Raw genomic sequence first — 16245 nt, 5'->3', positions numbered from 1 at the left:
TTCCTTATACAGCTTATAAACAATACTTGCCATTGTGGAAAAAGGAAATGAGCTCAAAACTGAAACCTCCTTGCAGCTTTATACCAAATGAGTTTTGTGTACTGATTTAATACCCATATTGGTGCCTTTGGCAGAATACAAGATTTCACCTTTTTGGAAAATTAAACTTTGAGGTGTTCTGAATGAAACCATAACAGCAAGGGCACGTGACGAAGGAAGCCCGTGTTTTGATGCAGTGCTCAATCACCATGTCTGTTGCCACTCCACAAGCATGCAACGCCACCTGGAAAACAAAACCAGACCTCAGTACTAAATTCTTTTTTAACTAAAAGTGCTACTTGGTGCCATTAAAAAAAAAAAAAAAAACCTTTTGTGAGGACTGTTCCTTAAGAGGTTTCAAGTTACCAGAATATTATTTCATAGTGGTTTAAATAGTTCTCATTTGGGCATACCAAAGGACTAATTAGCTATTCATATTAATTAAGAAAATTAAGAGGTTGAAAGATTACAAATGGAACATTTGTAATGAAGCACAGGATTCATTCAATGGAAAATCTGATGTCATGTTAAATATGGAGAATTCAATATGTATGCGTGTCTAAACTAATGCTCTTGCTGACTGAAAATTCAGTTCAGCTGTAGCGTTGCAGAAAGAACTCTACATTGGAATCAGAATTTCCAGTCCAGAACTGCAATTGGCTGTGTGATCCTGGGCTGCTAAAAATTGAACTTCTTTGGGCCTCAGTCTCCTCAACCATAAACTATGGTTAATAATACTGCCAATGCTGTTGCAAAGATTAAATAGAAGTGTATTTGAAAACAGTATTTCAAATGCTGTCTGAATAGACTCTAATCAGTGTTGTCTAAAACTGATCAAATCATATTTATGTAGCACCTGTTCATAGTCATATAATTACAATTCTTAACACTGAATGATGAACTGTATGAAATATTTTTAATGGGTTTATTTAAAAAGGAAAAACATTACGGATTGAAGTCATGATTAGCGCATCAATAATTCATGAAAAGAAAAATAACTTTAAAATGATTTTAAAACATGTTTTTGGAACAAATGCCTTAAATATATCTATACTGTTTTACAATCTAAAGTAGACAATTGTGAAAATTATTAGGCTAAATAAGGAAAACTAGAACCCCGAAAGAAAATCAGATGTAGGGATCTTGAAAGATGAAGCATTTTATCAGAAAAATGCTCAGCTCTCCATTTCATTCTGAACAGAGGCAAATAGTATTGGATAATAATTGTTCTTTCTAGACACAAATCTCTCAACTTCAGGGTAAGGAGGCACTTTTAGGGTAAAGACAAAGAGATTTTCTGGAAATTTCTGGATGTTAAGTATAAGTCAGATTCCCCTTTTGAACTGGAAAACCGAAAACAAAGTTGTACTGAGAAGAGAAAAGCAAGCTCTCTGCTCTCAACCCTGTTCCTGAATTCTCCCCTCCTACCAGGCTTCCATCACCTCCATAGAAGTCAACAATCCCTATGGTTGCTGTCAACCACCCTTCCGGTCTCACCGTGAAAAAAGAGCCTAGGCAGCCTGCCGTCCAGTGAAGGCAGCACCAACTACTGGAGAATTAAAGAATCTTGATTTCTCATCTGGCCCCTTTATTTAACCAGCTTTGCAGGGTAAAAATCGGGCTAGTTCTTATTTTCATGAGTAGCTGGAGAAAACCTCATGGTAAAAATTATAGATGCATTTTTCCCTGGAGGGAGAGAGAAGAGAACCAACACTCACCTAGTGCCCTTTATGTGTTGGCAGCTATGCTGGGTGACAGTGCGCAGAGCCTTCTGTGCTCACAACAGCCCTGAAAGATTTTATTATCTCCATCTGAGAAGTGAGGAAACTAAAGCACGGGGAAATGAAGAATATGCTCACAACACAGCAGCTCCTGAAGGGTGGGATCCTGACCCAGAGACTGACCTCAAGTGTTAATCACATCAGACTGCTTCCCCATGAAACCCTCTTAAAGAAAAGTTTCGACAATTTATTTTTATAAATCTCCCTTTACTTAGGTTCACATTCCTTTTGCTACATGCTAAAGAGTGAGTTTATTTCCCTCATTTAAACAAAACAACTAATTCTAAGAACTATTTACATGATGGATTTTATTAGGCTTAAAAGGTTTTATTGCATCACATGCTCCTAATTTCCATGCCATCAAACGCAGGTCAGAAAAAAACAGGCAAATAATGATGAGAGATATAGATCAATGGAACCATATTAATACAAAAATTTAACATGCAACAAAGGTGGCGCTTCAAACCACTGGGGACAAGATGGACTTTTTAATAAGTGACGTTGGGTTAACCTGATAGCTCTATAAAAAATAAAATTAGATCCTTTCCTCTCACCACACATAAATTTCAAATGGGTTAGAGATTTAACATGCAAAAACAAATTAACAAAAAGACATAAGTAAATTTCTCCATAACCTAGGGGAGTGGGAAATAATTTCCTAACTATGTCTGAAAGTCCACATATAATAAGGGGTAAGGTTAATGAGTACGTCAAAGTAAAAATGAAAAAAAAAAACCTTTTAAATGACAAAAACCAAAAATTATATGTAAAAAGACAAATGATAACGAGAAAAAGATTTGCAATTTATAGCACAAAAGGTTAATATCCCTAATATATAACAAGCTTTTAAATATAAGAAAAAGCCTAATAATCTCATAGTAAAATGGGCAAAAGATTTGGACAATTCATGAACAACAGTATGCAAAGAGGCCATAAACCAAAGTTGTTCAATATTGTTCAAAGTAAGAGAAATAATTAATGAAATTATACTAAGATAATTATCTAATGATCACCTATTACTGTGGCAAAAATCTTAAAATTTGATAACAGTCTATCAGCCAGACTGTGAGGAAACAGACATCACCATATATTGCTGGTGGGAATACAAAAATGTCACAACCCTTTGGAGGAAGAACTTAGCAATATTCAGCAAAATTACGTGTAATTTGTGCTTTCACTTGTAATAAAATCTATCCAGTGGACACACTGACAAACATATAAAAAGATTTATTCACTGAGGCAATATTTGAAATAACAACAAAATGGAAACAAGCCAATTTCCCACTGACAGCACTGGTAGAATAAATGTAATGGAGTACTCTGCAGCTATAAAAAGGAATGAAGAATATACATGGCTATGGAAGATGCTATTGCATAAAAAATAACGTTTAAAAATTCTCAAAACTATTTTCAGTAATCATTGTTACTGTTTGTTGTTTTAGAACTCTAATGTGCATATTATGAGATAAAACAAGTAAGAAACATGCTATGTCATTAGGAAACAGAATTTTTTTTAGCATAGGAGAAAATATAAGAGATAGACAAGTGAGGTTAGGTTAAAATCCCATAGTGCTGAATTTAAGTTGGAAGTATCAGTATGAACCCATGAATATTTTGTTTAAAAAAATAAATTAAAAAAAAAAAAGGTATTGCCTAGTTCAGATCACTGAAAAGCCTAGAAACAAAGACCAAACCAGTAGCAATGACCATCCCGAGTACCTACACTGTGGTAAATAATAGCATCTGCTCTTAAAAGAATTTTGAGCTCCATGGAGACATAGCTGATGTCAGACATGAGGCAGGAAATATACAAGATAAGCTGGAACATCTTGTTACACTGAAAGCATGGATGCTATCAGATACCATTGAAGCCTTGTCAAAAACACTCAGGAGCCAATGGGAATACCTAAGCATCAATGAGAACTGTAACATCAATGGATTGAAGTATTTCAAATATTAAATTGGCGAGTCAATAATAATTATACTAAAAAAAAAAAGCCTAACTGGTCACTTCTGGCAGATAACCAATTCACTTTGAAAACTGGAAAATACAGAAAAATAATAAAGTTTTCTCTGGCCTTTCCTACGTGAACTGTACCTCAGTGTAACCAACTAGTTGATAAAGGAAAGTAAATGAAGGCAAAATATTAAAATAGAAGAATGTCAGCAATTTGCAATCTTTATTGAAATAATGAGCTGGGGCAATGACCATGAATGCTGCTCACATTACACAAGAAACAACCAGACGTGGGCCTATTGATAGAACATACCGCCACCTGTGATGTAGTCTTATCCCAAAAGTGAACCTGGATCTGATTATGTCTCTACAATCTAGACCTAAGTAGCAATCTCTAGGCAATACAGGGAACAGGGTGGTATGTGAAACACCATCAGGGGGATGAAATCAGCAAAATCCACACTGCAGGAAACTCTAAAGGACAAATGACATGGTTATGTAAACAAATAAATTGCAAAAAAAAAAAAGAGACAGGGATGGTATGGTAGGCAGGATGATCTCCTAAAGATGTTCACATCTGAATCCCTGGAATCCGTCAACATGGCAAGAATTTTTTGCAGATATAATTAAGATTAAAGACCTTAAAATAACAAGATTATTTTGGATTACATGGGTGGGCTCAATCTAACTATGTGAGGCCTTAAAAGTAAAGAACTTTCTCAGACAGGAAACAAGAGATGAAATAGAAAAGTCAGAGAGAAGGACTTGACCCACCATAGCTGGCTTTCATGGTGAAGGAGACCATGAGACAGGGAGTGTGGGTAGCTGTAGAACCTGAGAACGACTCCCCTCTGACTCAGCAAGGGAACAGGAACCTTAGTCCTATAACTGAGCTGAATTCTACCAACAACTTGAATGGTCCTGGGACCACTCCCTCAGAGACTTCAGATAAGAGTCGAACCAAGTCAACAGCTGATTTTGACCTACTGACACCTGGTGCAGACAAACTAGTTGAGTCCACCTGGATTTCTGACCTACAGCAATAATATATGCTATTTTAAGATAACATTTGTTATATGTTGAGATAATATATGTTATTTTTAAGTTGCCAAATTTGTGGTAATTTGCTACAGCAGAAATAGAAAATGAATGCAGATGAAAACCTATAGATATTAAGCCTTAATATTCACATCAACCATTTCTATTTTTGTATCTTACTTCAATACTTAGTAAAATAAATACACTAAAAAAAAATCATGAGACAAGTGGCGTGGAGAACTTCTGCAGCAACATGAAGTTGAGTGATTTTGTTGAGGAATTTGTTATTTTTTCTTATTGATCATTAAAGGTCTATAATTATTAATAGTTCTAGAAACTGCACAATTCATTGACTCATTAATCGGTTCATTCATTAATTCATTCAGCAATCACTGGGCATTTCCTATATATCAGTATTATGGTAGTGGCTTGGAATACAAAGGTCAAAAATATGATCCCTTTTTGATGCTCTGTCAACAGTGACAACTTAATTCAAATCATGTAATACATTACTTAACTCAGGTGCAAATTGCATAGGTTTAAGCAACTCACAAAGTTCTGGTTATTTCATGTGCTAACATGTGTGACTCACAGTGGATACAAAGAAGAATAAAACACTACACACCAACAGCATCCAAGTAGTATCCAAACTTGTATTATACAAGAAAGAATGCATTAAGTGCCATTAAAAAAGTATAAATAGAAACATCAAAGGAGGGAGTGGGATATTCAGATGGGGAAAAATCAGGGATGGTGAACTCGAGGAGGTGGTGTTTGAGGGCCTTGTAGGATAGAAAGGAATTCCAAAAGCAAAGGAGCAAGAAGCACAGCGGCAAACAGCAGAAAGCATGTTCATGAAACATGGAGTGATACTGATAATAATGCTAATAATAATAATAATATAAATTTAACATTCCTGAGTAATGCTAAGTGCTTATTCTAACTTCTTTACATGGATTTACTTGTTTAATGCACAACCCTATGAAGTAGGTACTATATATATATTTATTTATTTTTTCTACCTATTTTATTGTGGTAAAAAAACAGAGAACATAAAATTTACCATCTTAACCATTGTAAGTGTACAGCTCAATAGTGTTAAGTATATTCACATCATTGTGAAACAGACCTTCAGAATTTTTTCATCTTGCAAAACTGAAACTCTATACCCACTGAACAACAACTTCCATTTTCTCCCTCCTTCCAGCCCCTGGTAACCACTATTCTACTTTCTGTTTCTATGAATGTGACCACCTTAGATACTTCATATAATGGAATCATACAGTATTTGTCTTTTTGTGACTGGCTTATTTCATTTGATATAATGTCCTCAAGTCTCATCCATGTTGTAGCATTTGATAGGACTTCTTAATAATATTCCATTGTATACACTCATCCTTTCATATCTGCAGGTCTCACATCTGCAGATCAGTCAACCTCGAACTGAAAATATTAAAAAAAAATTCCGGAAAGTTCCAAAAAAGCAAAACTTTAATTTGCCATGCACCAGCCACTATTTACATAGCATTTACATTGTACATACAACTATTTACATAACATTTACATTCTATTAGGTATTATAAGTAATCTAGAGATTATTTAAGGTATCAATATATGAAAGAATGTATGTAGGTTATATGCAGATGCTCTGCCATTTTTTATAAGGGACTTGAGAATCCTCGGACTTTGGTATATGAGGGGGTCCTGAAACCAATCCGCCATAGATACCAAGGGACAACTGTATATATATGTACCACATTTTGTTTACCTATTCATCCATCCATGGACATTTAGGTTGCTTCCACCTCAGCTATTGCGAACACTGCTGCTATGAACATGGGTGTACAAATATCTTAAAGTAGGTACTGTTTTAAGATGAGGAAATTGAAGCCCAGAGAGGTCAAGTAACTTGTTCCAGGTGACACAACAAATTAAGGACCCCAACTCAGACAGTTTGGAGTCTTCCAGCCTAGATAACTACTCTGTACAACTACAGTAGTCCCCCCTTAGCCACAGGGGATATGTTCTAAGACCCCCAGTGGATGCCTGAAACCAGGGGTAGTACCGAACTCTATAAATACTGTTGACCCTTAACCAATGCGGAGTTTAGGGGCTTTGACTTCTCCACCAAACCCCCGCCCCACGCAGCCAAAAATCTGAGTAAAACTTTAGAGTTGGCCTTCCTTATCCATGGTTCTGCACCTGTGGATTCAACCAACCACAGTTCATGTAGTACAGTAGTATATATTTACTGAAAAAAATAAGTGGACCCATGCAGTTCAAACCCATGTAGTTCAAGGGTCAATCAACTGTACTATGCTTGTTCCTATGCTGGGGGTGTGGGTGGTGGCTGGCAGGGGACAGTGTATACAGCATGGAAACTCTGGACAAAGGGATGATTCATGTCCTGGGCTGGTTGGAGGAGAGTGTATAATTTCAAACTTATGAATTGTTTCTTTTTGGAATTTTCCATTTAATATTTTCAGACCATGACAGACCACAGGTAACTGAAACAGAGGAAAGCAAAACCACAGATATGGGGGGACTATTGTATACTTCCTCTCATTTTATTCATCTCATTGGTCCTACTATCTTCTGGAATTACAACACCATAGGGGACTAGCATGTACGCAGTGTCTGCTAGATGTCAAAATCTTTACATAGATTTTTTTCTTGATTTAATAATTTAATTCTTTAAAAAAAATTTTTAATACTTTAAATAGCTCTTATTATCTCTTGCAATAACATGACAAGATCACCTAGCCAGCAAACATTCCAGATGAACTCTGAATCCAGGTCTGACTCCAAAGCTCACAGGTTTTCCATTACATCATGCTATGCCTTCTCTGACCAACATACCTGGAGCTGGAAGGAACCTTAGAGACCATCTTTTTTAATGAAGAATTTCTGGGTATCACTCTTAGGTTCACCACTGATTTAAGAGAAGAAGGAATGGGATATGTGCTGGTTACACATAAAGGAAGTGACAAAGAAAGGAAAGGATGAAGAGAAATACATCTAAATTTTTTTCTTAAACCATTCCTATCTACAGAAACTGGTATGAAATCGAATTTCTAATTACATTTAAAGCATCTGACCCAGAGAGTTTGTAATATAATATACAATGGATAGATAGATTTATTAATATACACACTGACAGATCTGACAACTGTAGAAAGAGTATCAAAACATAAACTATGAGTATCTAATAAAGGTTAATGTGCTGTGGGAAAAACACCCATATTTAATCAATGGTTCGCTGACAACACAGCAAACAAGTGTTTCACTGACTGACCCCCAAAATTCGGTATTGTGGTTCTCTATACATACACTGAATTCTAATAAAGGATAAAAATTGAATTGTAAACTTATCTATTGGCCAAAGTAATGCATATTCCAAAGTAAATGTAAACATTTTTGATCCAAATAAATGCTGCAGAATTCATGGACTATAAATTAAGGACCTTTCCTTCACCTTTCTACTTCAATTAATCTATATGTCATAAAAGTTTTAACTATAACACATCCTATGATGTAAGCCAATGAAACATAACCGAACAGCCAGGAAACCTCAATCCACGTATCTCTGCTATATGTGGTGGTAAATAAACAAAATTAATCATCACTCACTCTCAGAATGTCTTTCAACTGGCAAGCTTCTAAAAAACAAGGCAAGATTCTAGACAAACTGACTGATTCTTCTCTAAGAAAATATATGTGGATAAAGATGCCCATATAGTCTAAGGACATATATGTTGGTAAAAAGTATGTACTGATTTTTAATGTAAGACATATTTTGAAAGATAGTAAGACTATGCCTTATTCATACTCCCCAAACTAAGCTTGTGCTAGATGTATTTATGACTATACTAGGCATCCTGTCTTTGGGGGTTTTTGTTTGTTTACTTTTTAAAGATTCATTTAACATTTATTAGCCTTTTCCTAGTCCAAACCATGCATATAGGTGTTGTTATTCCCCATTTTACAAAAAGGCCAAGTGGCTGGTCCAAGGTCACAAATGATGAAGACAAGATTTAAATTCAATCTCTCTGACACCAAAAGTTATTCTAATTCTCTGTTCCCATTTACTCCTTTCTTTAGATGTGGGGAGTGAACAGGAAGTCAGTGACTGGATTCTAGTCTCAGCTCTCACATTAACTTGCTATGTTCCTCTTCCCCAGGTGGAGCTTCAACTTTTATATTTACAAAATGAGAAGGTTGAACTGAATGATCTCTAAATTTGCCCCAACCCAATCATGCTCTGAGCCTTTGCTTCTCAAAGAAGGATTCTTAACCAGATATCTTAGAAGCAAGCTTGGTCCCAGTTGTGCGCTCCTGTTCCTCCTCTTTAAAAACTTTCACGCAATTATGTTATAGGTAATTGGCTTTAAAATTCAAATAATGCTAAAAGGCATGTAATGACTCAAATAATGCTAAAAGGCATGTAATGACAAAAAAAGTTCCTTGTTCCGTACACACTTCTCTACCCCGAAAGAAAATCTGGTGACCAAAGCTAATGCTTTTCAACTCATTGGTTTTCTTTCCTGAAATCCATCTCTGTTTTTCTATATAATAAATGTATATTGCTCTTTCAAATCAAAACTAACTGTGCCGTACAATTTTTTTTTTTTTAACATCCAAGACTTTTCCTGCACAGAAGTTCTATAAAATGCTCTATGGTAAAATTTTCCACTGTGTGAAAACTGTCAAATAATTGGCCAGCTCCATTTTTTTTTTCCTGAAGACATCTTTCCTGGGCCTCCTGACCTTTTACTAAAACATGGACTCACTGCTTTCTATGCCTGCTACCTAGCTCTGGTCCTGTGACTTCCCTTTGCCATCATACCAAGAACTCTCTTCACCCACTCTTGATTAGATACCACTTATTCCTTTTTATTATCTACTCTCTTATTTTATTTTTATTTTAAATTTATTTATTTATTTAGTTATTTTTGGCTGCGTTGAGTCTTTGTTGCTGCGCGCGGGCTTTCTCTAGTTGCGGCGAGCGGGGGCTACTCTTCCTTGCAGTGCGCAGGCCTCTTATTGCAGTGACTTCTCTTGTTGCAGAGCACCGGCTCTAGGCAGGCAGGCTTCAGTAGTTGTGGTGTGTGGGCTCAGTAGTTGTGGCTCACGGACTCTAGAGCACAGGCTCAGTAGTTGTGGTGCATGGGCTCAGTTGCTCCACAGCATGTGGGATCTTCCTGGACCAGGGCTCGAACCCATGTCCCCTGCATTGGCAGGTGGGTTCTTAACCACTACGCCACCAGGGAAGCCCTACTCTCTTATTTTAGTGAAGCACATCTTTTACATAGTTTCCTGATGCATATTTTTCTTGAGACCTTGACATTTTCTTTTACTTTCGTACATGATTGATTGATTGGTCAGGCATAAAATTTTAGGTTGGAAACTTTCCTTTAGAATTTTGAAGGCATTGCTTCACTATCTTCTAGCTTTCCATGTAGCTATTGAGAAGTGTGACGGCATTTTGATTCCAGATTTTCTCTATGTGACCTCTTTTCTTTTTTCTCTTTGGAAGCTGTTAGGAACTTCTCTTTTTATCACAACACTTCTCCATTTTTAAAATTTTTTAATGCTTTTCCCCCACAACAATGTGCATTGCTTTAGGTCATTTTTTAAGTAGGCTTTTTCAGTCAAGAGAAACACATCTTGACACATTTTCTTATATTAGTTCTTTAATATTTTCCTCCCCACCATTTTATCTGTTTTCTCTTTCTGGTTCTCCTATTATTGAGAATATTGAGGTATTGGATTCATGGACTAAATCTCTATTTGAAAAAAAAAATGCTTCTTTCAGCTCCTATCTCTATGTCTTTTTTTTTTTGTCCCGTTTTTTTCAGATGATGTCCTACACTTCATCTTTTAGATGTTCTACTTGCTTTTTATTTTGGCTAACATGTATTTAGAAGTTCTTTCTTGTTCTCTGATGGTTTTTCTTTTTCATTCTATCCCTGTTTCATTAATGCAATATCTTTTCTGATCTCTCCTTTCATTGTGTTTGTTGCTTTGGTCTCTTCTATTTTGGAAGTTTTCCACGTTTTGATATTCCTTGGCTGTCAGTTCATATAAGAGTTAATCACTAAAAAGTTGATCGGAAGTCTGAATGAAAGGCTTGAAGGTGGGCTTCCTTAGTGATTGGATGACCAGGTGGCCAGCTGGCTTTTTAAAAAAATTGCAGCTATATTTTCTCTGGGGATAGTTCTGATTCTGCAAAGGAGGCTCTTTTAATCTCTGATTGAGGCGATGATTCTAGCTTCTGAAGGAATTCTGGAATTAAGGGCACTTAGTTCTTATTTTTGGTGTCACATCATTCTCGCCCTTCTCTCCCTATACTTGGAGAGTCTCTATTACACTTTTCTCATAGAATAAACTTACGGTCTCTTGCAGGAGTTGGGGGAAATAGTTACTGACCTACACAAGGTGGTGGTGGGAATCTGGGTCTCTAAATAAAATTTTTAATTAAACATGATTCCAGCCCCTTCTTATACCCTTCCTCTGTGGTTTCTGGTATCCTGAATTCCTGAAATTTTCTGGGATTCTGTGAGAGCAAAGTGACTTGCTTCCTGATAGGCCTCTTGACCCTCCCTCTCCCCATGCATTTAAGTTTGATTTTCCTCTTCTCTACTCATAATTTTTTCTTCAGTCTGCTTTCTAACTTCAAATATTGTAGTTCAAGTTATAGAATCTTGAACATTGTTTCATTAAAGATGGAGTATGATTTTTCTGGTTCTTGTTCTCTTTGTTATTTGGGGGTCTGATCTCTCTTGGGGAGAAAGGGGTTGCAGTACCTCTATCTGCCACCTTCACCTGGAAAGTCCTTCATCGCCTTAATGATTTTTTAAAAATTGTGTTTGCAGAATATATAATTTCTCAAGTTCCTTTCCGTTTAAAACAAGGATTACATAAATCATTCATCAAGTGTTACTGAATTACATTCTATAATTGTATATGCTTCTTCTAATTGTATACTAACATACATAACTAGAAATGAGCTTGTAATTAAGCACTCAGCACTGATGAATCATAAAAAATCATATTAAAAATTGTTATGGGTGAAATAGAAAAAAGTAAATACAGATAACTCAAAAATAAACTGTTTAGAGTTTTTGATATATATTGATAAATAGAAAATATTCACCAATACTGTTAGAAATCAATACCTTATCACCTGTTTGAGATAACTCTATTTTACTACTGAAATTACCCAACTAAAACATTTCAGTGGGCAAGCTGTTCAGCACTGACACAGTTTTTGTTTCTTAATGCAAAGTGTGTTTTTCCATAGTCATGGCCCTTTCAGTAATACTGTTTGACAACAAGGTTTTTGTTATACTGTTTGAGAGCATAGGTATTACTACACATAATAAATTAGGTCTTAAAAAGTAAAATCTTATAAAGTAAGTTTTCACAACAAGGAAGATTATTTATATTGTACTAGACAAGAAGGTGATAATAGACTTCTTAAAAAAATAGCCTTAAAAAGTCCACTTTAAAAGCAATCTTTTCTAAGTTACACTTTAAGGGTATGATAATTGATATATACTGTTTTAGTTTGGGCTGCTCTTAAAAAACTATCATAAACTTGGTGGTTTAAACAGCAAACATTTTTCTTAGTTCTGGAGGCTGGGAAGTCCAAGATCAGGGTGCTGGCAGATCTGATGTCTAGTGAGGACCCCCTTCCTGGTTTACAGATGGCTGTCTTGTCACTGTATCATCACATGGTGGAGAGCTAAGAGGGGGCACAAGCTCTTTTCTTATAAGGGCACTAATTCCACTCAGAGAGCACCACCCTCATGACCCAATTACCTCCCAAAGGTCCCACCTCCTAATACCATCACATGAGGGGTTAAGGAATTCAACACATGAATTTTTTGGCAGTGGAGGTGGGGCACAAACTTTCAGTCCATAACACATACTCAATTCAGGGTCATACAGCTGCATATGTTCAAACTGGAAGGAAAAAAAACTTTCTCAGATGTTTCTCAATTTTGAAAAGAGTTTTGTATTTATAAACAAAATCAAAAGGTATTTCTATGATAATCAAATACTTGTTTTAAAAGAAATTATATATACATATATAATTATATACATATCTTATATGTTCAGAATTCTTTTAGATATCTTATAGTAATCCTTAGGGTCCTATTAGCATTTCTTGGCTAAATAAGCTAGGTTATCTATAAAATATTAAGCACATATATTTATTTCTTCTATTTTTACTGCTTACATTATTTGAATATAAAAATGGTAACGTGGGGCTTCCCTGGTGGCACAGTGGTTGAGAATATGCCTGCCAATGCAGGGGACATGGGCTCGTGCCCCGGTCCGGGAAGATCCCACATGCCATGGAGTGGCTGGGCCCGTGAGCCATGGCCGCTGAGCCTGTGCGTCCGGAGCCTGTGCTCCGCAACGGGGGATGCCACAACAGTGAGAGGCCCGCGTACCGCAAAAAAAAAAAAAAAAAAAAAAAAGGTAACATTAAATATGGAATATTTTGAAAATTTTGAATAAAGAAAAATATTATTACATAGTATATAGAGATAGCCACCTTAAAAAAGTACATATTAGCATAATTTCCTCTCATCCTTTTTAATTCAGTTTTCACATGGTTGAGATCACACTGAACAGAGTAAAAAGAGGCCCAATTTTTTGAGTACTTCCTAAATGCTAGGCAACTTGCTAAGTGCTTCATGCACATTGTATCAACATCCCATGAGCCAGATATGTTATGTCCATGTCATAGATGAAAAAACTGAGGATTGAGGATGAGGCCATACAACTAGTAAGTGGCCAAGCTGAGACTTTAGCACAAGTTAAATTCAATGTTAAAATGCATACTCTTAACCATTATGTTTATATAATTTTCTCTGTTTACCATTATAACTAACATTTCATGTCATTAACAAATCATTACAAATATCATGTAAATGAAAAATTTCAAAGCTCCCATATGATTAGGCCCCCTTCATTGAAGCCTTACAGTCAATAATATTTTAAAAGCCTTACAGTAATAATATTTTAAAAATCTTTGCAAATGTTAAGAGCAAGAACAGAATATCATTGTTGTTCAAGTTGAAATGCATCTGGTTACTAAAGACTTTGAATGTTATTTATAAGCTTATTGGACATTTGTATTTCTAAAGAAATATATTTCTCAAATAAGCACAACGTAAATCAGAAACTACAAAATGCTCTTTGGAACAAACACTGTATTACCTCATTGATTCTGGTTACATGGGGGAGGCACGGCCTTTGGGGGTGATGGAAGACCTTGTTTAAAGACCTGAAAATATTTAGATTTGTTCTCTTCCATTATTTCAAGTCACACTAGTTTAACAACGTTAGTAAATCTATTCATTTTTGCCTGATATAGGTTGTTTTATTAATGGAGATAAGAATAATAATTAGTATTTCACTTCTCATGTATAATCGATTTGTTTTAAGTTCTTCAAGATAGTTGGTTCGAAGACTTTAAAATTCTCCCCTTAAAATCTTGTTTACATCATTACCTTTTATGTCTAAAGAAAAACAGTAGAAGAAAAAGGCATTCACTAAGCAAAGATAAATGCCAACTAAACCCTTATTTGAAATACCACAAAATTGTGAATTAATGGAGTTTTCATGCATTTCTGATACCTGTTATTCTGATTTCCTCTCTAGTTACAGTATTTTCTTTGGAATCTATTTAATACGAGAGTTAGAGCCACTGGTGCATTTAGTTTGATTTATCTAGTGACAATACTTCAATTATCATCCTAGGCAAATTATATTCTTTTTAAAATAAATTTATTTATTTTATTTTACTTATTTTTGGCTGTGTTGGGTCTTCGCTGCTGAGCACAGGCTTTCTCTAGTTGCGGCGAGCGGCGCTACTCTTCGTTGCGGTGCGCAGGCTTCTCATTGTGGTGGCTTCTCCTTGCGGAGCAGGGGCTCTAGGCACACAAACTTCAGTAGTTGTGGCATGCAGGCTCAGCAGTTGTGGCTCTCGGGCTCCAGAGCGCAGGCTCAGTCGTTGTGGTGCACAGGCTTAGTTGCTCCGCGGCATGTGGGATCTTCCCGGACTGGGGCTTGAACCCGTGTCCCCTGAGTTGGCACATGGATTCTTAACCACTGCACCACCAGGAAAGCCCGCAAATTATATTCTTGAGAGTAAATCTAATTTTGGTTTAATCCTCCAAGTAGTTTTAATTCATTTTCCATATATCTTGACAAAGTAATTATGAAAGAATTTACCCATTATGGATACATTACTATGATATTTGGGAAAAATATCACTTCCCAAAAGACATATACATTGTTAGCTGGTGTTAGTGAATTATATGACCTTGAAAGTTACAAGAATATGCCAGAATGATTTATCACCTTTAAGCCACAGAAGGGTAAAGAGATGTATGGCTGATAGTCTGGGAATTTTGTGATTTGAGAGGTGAGTAAATAGGCAGCAATATCTTGCTACCTTATACATTCTGCCTGGTGTACTGGTAACATGGGCATTGGTTTAATGGCTTGTTTTGTGGGAGAAGCTTTATCCTCTACCTCATCATTTATGTAAAATTTAAGCAGCATATAAATATATATTTAATTTGGATTTGCTGTATCAGATGTCTATATTTTCCTGAATATCCTTATTAACAGTTTTCTTAAAAATTTACTTCTCTTTCTATAAGCTTGGCTTGAGATAACCAATCTATATTATATCTACAAAGGAAACAAACTGTATACTTTTTAGGCTATAAAAATAACAATAACCCCCACAAATTTGCAGTAGTTGGTATTTAAGAAATGAATTTCATTGGACAAAAATCATAAGTACTACAAAAGGTCTGAACTTCTGAGACTGGACAAGAATTCCACCTAGACAAGCCCACTGTATATGTTATATGAACATACACAGTTGGGAATGCAAATTAGCACAACCTTCCTAGAAAGTGATTAGGCAAAGGTATCAAAAATCTTAAGTGATGCATAAGATATACATAATAGTAACAATTACATTATAATAACAACAAAAAAGAAATATGATTAATGAGTAAAGTATTTATGACAATTTCAGGTAAAGCAGGACCTATGTAGTATGACCTCAACAATGTTAACATATGTGTAAACATGCATTTGTGTGCATAAATACATAAAGACTAAAGAGTTTTGACAGTATTTATCTCTCACTAGCAGAAATACTGGCGATTCTTCTTTATATTATTATGTAGTTTTCTATACTGAGCACTTAGTCCTATAAAAATAAGAAAAAATTATTTAAAACAGATACAAGAGCAGCAGCAATGTTATCTTATTTTTTTTTTTTTTTTTTTTGTGGTACGCGGGCCTCTCACTGTCGCGGCCTCTCCCGCTGCGGAGCACAGGCTCCGGACGTGCAGGCTCAGCGGCCATGGCTCACGGGCCCAGCCGCTCCGC

The 16245-nt window shown here is 35.8% G+C and overlaps 1 protein-coding gene across 1 annotated transcript in view; it reads right to left on the bottom strand.

The window, feature by feature from the left end:
* GSTCD (glutathione S-transferase C-terminal domain containing) overlaps positions 1–16245 on the bottom strand; it is a 134380-nt gene that overhangs the window by 11289 nt on the left and 106846 nt on the right. Inside the window, exon 9 of the mRNA XM_024119337.3 lies at positions 150–283. Within this exon, the coding sequence (XP_023975105.1) occupies positions 150–283 (134 nt within the window). The remainder of the gene's footprint in view (positions 1–149; positions 284–16245) is intronic.

Source organism: Physeter macrocephalus, chromosome 7 (assembly GCF_002837175.3).
Source record: "Physeter macrocephalus isolate SW-GA chromosome 7, ASM283717v5, whole genome shotgun sequence".
Lineage (NCBI taxonomy): Eukaryota > Metazoa > Chordata > Mammalia > Artiodactyla > Physeteridae > Physeter > Physeter macrocephalus.
Note: the sequence above shows the minus strand (reverse complement) of the source record. Positions and strands in the feature narration are given on the sequence as shown.